The 8,301-nt window shown below is 35.5% G+C and overlaps 1 protein-coding gene across 1 annotated transcript in view; it reads right to left on the reverse strand.

The window, feature by feature from the left end:
• The window catches only part of LOC102858298 (platelet glycoprotein 4-like), a 34,982-nt gene that overhangs the window by 3,941 nt on the left and 22,740 nt on the right, over positions 1 to 8,301 (reverse strand). Inside the window, exons 5-9 of the mRNA XM_006882676.1 lie at positions 8,207 to 8,301; positions 6,377 to 6,468; positions 4,736 to 4,782; positions 1,843 to 1,912; positions 3 to 93 (exon numbers count right to left, since the gene is read on the reverse strand). The exon at positions 8,207 to 8,301 is cut by the window's right edge and continues 1 nt beyond it. Of these exons, the coding sequence (XP_006882738.1) occupies positions 3 to 93; positions 1,843 to 1,912; positions 4,736 to 4,782; positions 6,377 to 6,468; positions 8,207 to 8,301 (395 nt within the window). The remainder of the gene's footprint in view (positions 1 to 2; positions 94 to 1,842; positions 1,913 to 4,735; positions 4,783 to 6,376; positions 6,469 to 8,206) is intronic.

The raw sequence follows: 8,301 nt of genomic DNA on the forward strand, positions 1-8,301 counted from the left end.
ACCGGAGATGCAAAGGCTTTTGATGGAAGGACAAATCTATACACAGGAATTCCTTTCAAATTAACATCACCTCCAAAAACTGCATAGATTGACCTAGATACAATTTGGAGGGGGAAAAGTTTTACTCAGATAATTGAAATGTATTCTAGTGACATTTTGTTTTAAGTAAATAGAATATTCTTGTGCAAATTCTAAATTCTTATTCAATTATTTGCAACTTTATATAAAGAAATTATGAAAATTTAAGACATCAAAATATGAAAGTATTCTGAACAGTGTATCCTGTGAACTATGATGCAGGATGGATATCAATGGCACTTCTCCACATATAAGCACTGATATTAATTTTCCACACATAATTATTTATATTCAGTTTAAGTGAAATAAAAAAATCAAGTTTCTATCTTTTAAAAACTTAGTTCCAGAGAGAACTCATCATTTTCATGGATATGTACACGTGCTCATTTGACAGAGATCTCTATCGCCATTTGACATTGTATCTTGTTATATACTGTTGAGTCAGAATTGACCCATAGCTGACCCTCCAGCAGGGTCTAAAGGCAGGTGATTGCGCAGCAGCAGACAACCATCGTCCATCTGCTGAGCAGCTGATGGAATTCGAACTGCATACCTTTGGATTGGCAGCACAACTTTTTACTAGTAGGCCACCAAAGCTCCCGCTATAATCATGGACTCCATAGTCATTCTTGCAGTGAGTAAAAAGTTTCGCTGCCAGAGGAAAGTCAGTCAGTATCCACCAGCTGCTCTGCAGTAGGATGGGCAATGTCTTGGTTGGGGTGAGCGAGTTACCTCTGCAAACCCGCTGGAGGGCCAGCTATAAATCAGATACTGACTCAATAGAAATGAATTGGGGTTGATTTGGGGTTTTTTTTTAATCTCAGGTAACATTTTGTGAAGAAGCAATGTTTTCTTCAGCTTTGCAGAGAAGCAGGACAGAAACAAAGATGCAAATGCTTCTCTGTAACCATACATTCTTTAGGGACTATGTAGGATTCAAGCGTCAGTGCCTGTGCCTTGGGTCTCACTTTGAAAGAATGCGCTAGCAGTGGTCCGTCCAACACATTAATAACACACAGGTCTCTAAAGAGTCATCATCCGTTTCCACGATGCATAGCAATCTACATTCTTTTACATTTTGAGAGGTGTTATCATTAGATGCCATTGTGTTGACTCATAGTATCTCCGTGCACACACAAAACGAATCACGGTCCAACCTCTACCAGCCTCAAAACCACTTGCTGTGCTTCAGCTGCCTGTTGCAGACCTGGGCCGGTACATTTCCTGGAGAATTCTCTTGGTTTGTTTTTATGGGTTTTTTGGGGGTTTTCCCCCCTGAACCTTTACCAAGCATGATGACTTTCTGCATTCTGCAGGGGATAGTACATCCTGATATCATGTGTGTAAAACAGTTTCTCCATCCTTGCCTCCAAGAAACGTTCTGCATTCACTTCCTCCAAGGCAGATGTGTCTGTTCCTTTAGTAGCCCACAACATGTTCTGTAAGCTTCAACAGCATCACAGAAGGCCACCCATTCCTTCTGTTGTCATTACATTCATGCTACATCCATGACTGTAGTTTGTGGGACCAAGAAAAAAAATCATTGAAAACCTCAATCTTTCAAATTGCTGCTGCTTTGGGGTCTATTTTTCAGTATTTTTCTTTGTCATGAGGTGTAACTAATAAGGATCTATTTATTTAAAAAGCAAGAAAAAATTGCCTACATAATTCTCAGACATGACGTAATTAAATATGACCTTCTTGGTCTGTATCTTCTCACAAAAAAATCAAATTCACAGAAACACCTTGCTGTCTAAATTGTACCTGCAAATGTCTGAGGAAAAGAATTGCAGCGTCCGGCTCTTCTCAACAAAAGGAGGGAACGAGGCTCCGTCTGTTTAGCAAACAAACAAGTGATATTAGATTAAAGTATCTTCTGAAAGAAATCCCTTTTGCAATAAAATATAGTATAAACTACACATCTAATTTTAATTCTCTGTTAGACCTATTTTCTCACAAGAAGTAGGAAAAAGCTATATTTTACTATATTATGCCAAAATATTTCATTTTACTGTGTAATTCAAATAAAAGCTTACATTATCAAAATTTCAGAATCCATTTTAATGAACATTTACAGAGATTTGGGATTTTTCATTCATTGTTGCACTATTTTCTCTACCCTCCTCCCAAGTTCATTTCCCCCCCGCCCTTGAAAGTCTGTTTTAATTGTCCAGTTGCCACAGTGCTTGTCAAAGCCAGTTCTGATTAATCTCTTTTGTCAGTGTGTCCTTTGCCATTCCCTATCACTCCTGAGAGAGACTTCACCCTGATTCATAAGGAAAGGGGATGGCGTATTCTCTTAGCTACTTCCTGCTAAAAGGGGACGCTGTGAGTTTCAGGGTGAAGGTCTTCTCTCACTACTCTAAAAGGCCCCATTGGCAGTAGGAAACATAGACTATTATGGAGATTGATTTTGGAATTTAGATGCACTGTTATCAATTGTGCTTAGCTGTACATGTTCATATCCTTGAAGATGTATCATGGAAGAGTTGCAGCCTAGAGGACACAAATTTAACTAACAAGTTAAACATGAGTCAAAAATTAAAAAGCAGTAATATTCCAAAATCTCTGTAAATGTTCATTAAAATAAAATAAAAAAATTGAGTAAAGCTCTCTGAAAGATGAAAATTTTCCTTTGTGAAAAAGAAATAACAGACAAACATTCAGGACTAGCAGGATATTTTATGAAATTAAATGGTGGTAATAAGGTTCTCTGACATGACTTATTTTTATGTAACTCCATTATCTGAAGATTATAGACTAATTTTAAATCTTAAAAATATTTCAAAATCCAGTTTGTATTTTTTATGTTTATAGTACACTAAAGGTTGTTCTAGACTGTTTATTTCAAGGGCTCAATAGCCCTTGTATAATAAGGTGGTTTTTATGGCCAGCACTCCCTCTTTGTGACCTTATTATAATTTCACCTAGTTTTTGTGATCACTGCTTTACCCTGATATTGAATCCTCTTTATCTCTGCTGCTGTGTCAGAATAGTATAATAACTGACCACCCATGGGTCTCTAAGGCTGTAAATCACACAGAAGGTGATTGCCTATCTTTCCCACACAGTTGATAATTACATTTGAGTCACCAGAGAGGCATACCCTTTACATTAGCAGAACAACTCCCTACAGGGTAAGTCACCAGACCTCCCTAAATTTCTCATTATAGGACCTTACTCTAGTAGTGCTAACAGCTCCTAGACCCCAATAACAATTAAATAGAAAATATTGAAAAACTTTATAGATCTGAAATATGCTAGAGAATTTTACCCTAATGGTATTCACAATGCAGAATTACCACAAGATATTGGATATCAGCAGAGATTTTGTTTGTTCATGTTATCTTAGAAAGAATTCTTTTTGTTCCATTGGTCTTTCCTCTGTGTGGAAACTGAGGGCCTCTCACACAAGGTTAGCTAGCATCCTAGTCCCCGACTATCCCACCTCTCTTCACTGATGTTTTATTCCGAGGTTCTTCAGATATATTTCATTTCATGCCTGATGGCCATGAATTAATACAATTGCCAATACTTATTGTTCTACCTCTTCTTGTGGAAAACATCGACAGTATTTTTTAATGCTTCCCTTCCACCCAACCCCTCTTAAATGCCTAAACACTCCTTCACTGGTTAGAAGCAGCACAGAACATTCATCTCTGTATCAGGTACTGAAGAACTATGCTTACACAAGTACTAGTTAGTATTACTGGGATATTTGATGCTTTATTTGCAAAAATGCTTTATTCAGAAAGGAATGTGTTTATCCACCCTAATAGCTCAAAACCCACAAAGTAAATCAAGCAATCTCTGTTTTGTTTTGTTTTTTCTCCATACAAGTGAGGGGCAAGAAAATGAAATAAACATGCAGAACACAGTCATACATTTTTAAATAGTAAGCTTTCTCTGCGTTTCTTTTACATAACCTTTCACTTAACTTTCTTTTTTTTCCCCCTGAGGTACTGTCTAGATATCTTGTAAACTTTGTGCTTGTGCTTCTTCATAATTAAAAACTCACCTTTGACTTTAAAGACCTCATGGCAATAGGTTTTAAAAAGTTTTCAAATATAATACAGTAGACATCTGTATTTTGTTCTTTCTTTAATGAATGAATACAGATTTAGTCATACTGTAAATTCAAAGTGCTTCCTTTTTTCTAACTTTTAATCAAGAATTGTTATGTATTTCTCAGCCAATTAGATATCTATAGTTTTGCTATTGTTGTATCGCTGAATTCTAACTATCTCTTCCAGGGAAGAAAGGGCTCTGTCTGGTTTTTTAACCAGACAGAGTCTACCTTAGGTTTAAATCTCCCTTATGTAATGATCTATTTTTATATTCTTTCAATTCTAAGTTGTTAACTGTACAAAATGTTAACAGAGACGTGAACAGGACTTTGTAAAGTCTTTTCTTCTGCTAACATAGGAGAGTATGAGGCAAAGTTTCACAAAGCAAATAATTCCCTTGCAATGCAAAGCAAACCTTTTATGGCTAATCTTCAGGAAATCTAGCAAATAAAACATTTACTAAGCCTATTTTAAAATAGAGATTGCAGTAGGCCATGAACAAGTGAAGACAAACATACACCCTCCACTTTGAGAACACAGTAAATTTGTGGTTTCATTGAGATTTTTACTACAAAACAAGATGTACATACCTGTGCCATTAATCATATCACAATAGTCTGGCCAAACAGAGAGATTCCTTAGGAATAAAAAAATTAAAGACAATTAATAGAGAACTTTAATTTCAAAAGCACCTTTTTGTCCCACTTTCCTTTTTAAGATATCATTTAATATTTGTGCTAATATAAGTGAACTGGGGAGAGGTGGGGCAGGGAGAAAAGTGCAACAATGAATGGAAATCCAAAATTTCTGTAAATGCTCATTAACATTAATAAAGTAAAATTAAAAAGTATTCATTTAGTTCATGTTTGTTTTAAGGTTTTGTCTTGTTGAGCTTAATTAAGTGCCTGGACTCTCCAAGTGCCCAAAGTATGAGAAAAGGATTGGAATCTAACCATTCCAGAAGATTGAAAATGAGACTTAGATAAAAATCTTCAGGAGAGGATTTTTGTGGTTTGATTCTGTTTTATTTTGGTTTTGGGGTTTTTTAAATGGAAAAACCAAGGGGAGAAAGAAACTATTTGGTAGTAGATTAAGGTGAACTAAAGAAAAAGTGGGTGGCTGATAAAAGTTCAGTCTAATGTAGCAAAGGGGTTTGGGGAGGAAAGAAAAATATGCAGATGTTTAAATGACTAGAAACAATAAGATGCCAATCATTCCATCTTTTATGATCTATTAAGTAAAGCTGATCATAGTCTTAAATGGATGTAAAACTCTTGTGATTAGATCCCTTAGTCTCTCTCCACAAAAACCTCTAATAATGTGGAAACAGTGAAAAGTTCATTGCTCCTTAATCAATAAACCTGGATTTGATTTACATCCACCAAAACAAGCACTTAGAAAAAGTTCTACATTAGTAAATATTTCATGAATAAAGATAAAATACGGAATTTTTAAGGATTCAGCATGAGGTAACAAATTTTGATATTAATAAAAACATGTTTTTCCATTTGTGTTTATTTTATCTATTTTATTTATCAGAAGATATGTAGGTCTAAAACATGCTCCAAGGAAAAAAAGGACACCATTCCCCACTATGGTTCTTTCTATTCTTCTAAATTGGTTATTTTCCAGAACACCTACTGGAATTATAAACAGAATGGACAGCATGGCTCTACCAAGATAACTCATTCTTTCATCATTTCAAAAGAAGCATGCATTTTTAATTTTAGGTTTAGCATGTAAGTTTTAGAACAGTAGTAATTACATTTTTACATAACTAAAGTTTTAAAATCTGGGGTTTTCCACATTCTTCTGCCAAGGAAAAAGCCATGAGGACTGAAAATATTCACTAATCATTTTTAGAGATACATGTAGTCATGGTAGATTGAATTTGTTACTTTTCATTTGTGAAATGTACTAGTTTGAGTAATGTGTATGAGTTGGCTACATCATGGTTTCTGTGAATTTCATTATGGAAGTGAAGTCACACCTAAAAGGTTAAGCAAACCACAAGTGGTACCAATACTCAGTACTATGACTGGTGACCCTTCCGTTGTCGTGTACTTAGCCTCTGACACAAAAGACATTGCTAAGAGGCTAGGATACAGCTATGATTGTTCGAAAGGTTGGTACCTGTGTCTTTTCCAGAATCAAGGGAATGTCTCCTCTGCCTCAGAGTACTCCAGTAAGACACACACACACACAAACCCCAAATTGACACAGATACTTACTTTTTACCTTTATAGGTGTCAATTATGGCAACTTTGCTAATGTCGTCCTTTCCACTGAAAACCTTATATACTCCATCTACAGTATCATTGTACTGGAAAGATATTAAAAAGAAAAAATTCCGACGTGAGTCACATTTTCCAAGTTGCAAAACGTGTAACTCCCAGAATTCTTAAGTAGCGGGAGGGGGGGTGGTGTTGGTTTTGGTTATTGGTGTGATTTAAAATGCATACACAATTAAGGTAGTTTAAATTAGTGTTATATTGTTATTATGTACCATTGAGTCAAATCCAAATTGTAGCTGACCCTAATATAGCCACACAAGGGAATACTATGCTACATTAAAAACAAGGAACACAAGCAATATTATTCAAAATGGGTGACCTTGGAGGATATTATGCTGAGTGAAATATCTGTCACAAAAGGACAAATATTGCATAGTGCCACTGTTATAGAACGGGACTAACATCAGGGTTGGGGTGAGACTGAGAAAAAATGGATAAATTATGTACACACTGCATTGAAACAGATGAGAGAGAGAACAGTCTACAAGAGATGTATGATTGGGTATTATGGTTATCACAAGAGTCCAGAATGAAGGTTGCATAGTGGAGTGTTCTCAGGGGGAGAGGGAGGTATTATATACCAAAGAAAGAATTTTTATTCTACTGGGGGGGGGTGGGCAGGGAAAAGTGCAACAATGAATAAATGAAAGGAAATCCAAAATCATTAATTAAAAAAAGATACTTAAGAGAGACAAGCCCTAAAATTAACACTGGAAGTAATACAATTTAAAATCCAATATTCTATCATTATTAAGTCAGTGAGGACATTTTCATTATTAGCATATTTAAGGATTTACACAGTAATATTAAAATTATTGTTAAATATTGAAATTCTAAGTGCTATCTATAATTAAGACAATAAGGGCATGATTAGTAGCACATTCTAATTCATTATTATTAGTTAATTGGGAACATAAAGTGATAATATCACAAATTCACTTTTCGCTTAATATGTAAATTCATGGAGTCTTTAGAAATTCTTATACACTGTTACTGTGTACCCTAGAGTCACCCATTGCTGACCCTCCAGCAGGTTTTTAGAGGCAGTTAATCACAATCACACGGGAGGAGATTGCGCATCCTCTCCTGCAGAGCAGCTGGTGGCCTGAATTGCAGTGGATCTTCTTGCCAATAGGCCATGAGAGCTCCTCTTATACACTAGTTCTACTAAAATAGGGAAAGCGGGCTGAAGAATCTAGTTGGAGTGTGCAAATTAGGTTAACTTTGTGTAGAGAAATTTTAGAAATCTATAAAGAGTCTAGAGAAAAACTTACAGTTTGACTACACTAACACTTATTAAAACTTGGTTGTAGTTGATGTGTGCTGTTCAGTTAGAACTGACTCACAGCTGACCCTACAGCGAACTTTCAGAGGCAGCAAATCACACGGGAGGAGATTGCCCATCCTTCTCCCGTACAGTAGCTGGTGGATTCAAACTGCATACCTTTGTGATTGTAGTACAGATTTTTATCACTAGCCCTCCAGAGAGCCCTTGAATATTGGACGCAAATTTAATTTTATAAAAAGAGAAAGAAAATCCAATAATTACTGATATTAAATTTGTTATTTATGGAAAGCAGAATTTGTTTAAATTCACTTAAGTACATGTTCCCAACTAGAAAAGTTGATGACATGTAATATGAGGATGTTTTCATTTTAATCACAAAATATATTTGTAGATGAACAAATGGGTTAATATATTTGAAAACCATACTAATGACACAATTTTAATAGCATTTTAAAACATTAATATTATTTGGTACTTACAGGATAAAATACACCAACTGTAGTATTAACAGGATATGGAACCAAACTCAGAAATGGATCCTTGTAACCCCACAACAGCTCTTTCACAGTCCTTC

This window comes from Elephantulus edwardii, unplaced genomic scaffold, assembly GCF_000299155.1.
Source record: "Elephantulus edwardii isolate Elephantulus edwardi_28Jun2011 unplaced genomic scaffold, EleEdw1.0 scaffold00022, whole genome shotgun sequence".
Taxonomy (NCBI): Eukaryota; Metazoa; Chordata; class Mammalia; order Macroscelidea; family Macroscelididae; genus Elephantulus; species Elephantulus edwardii.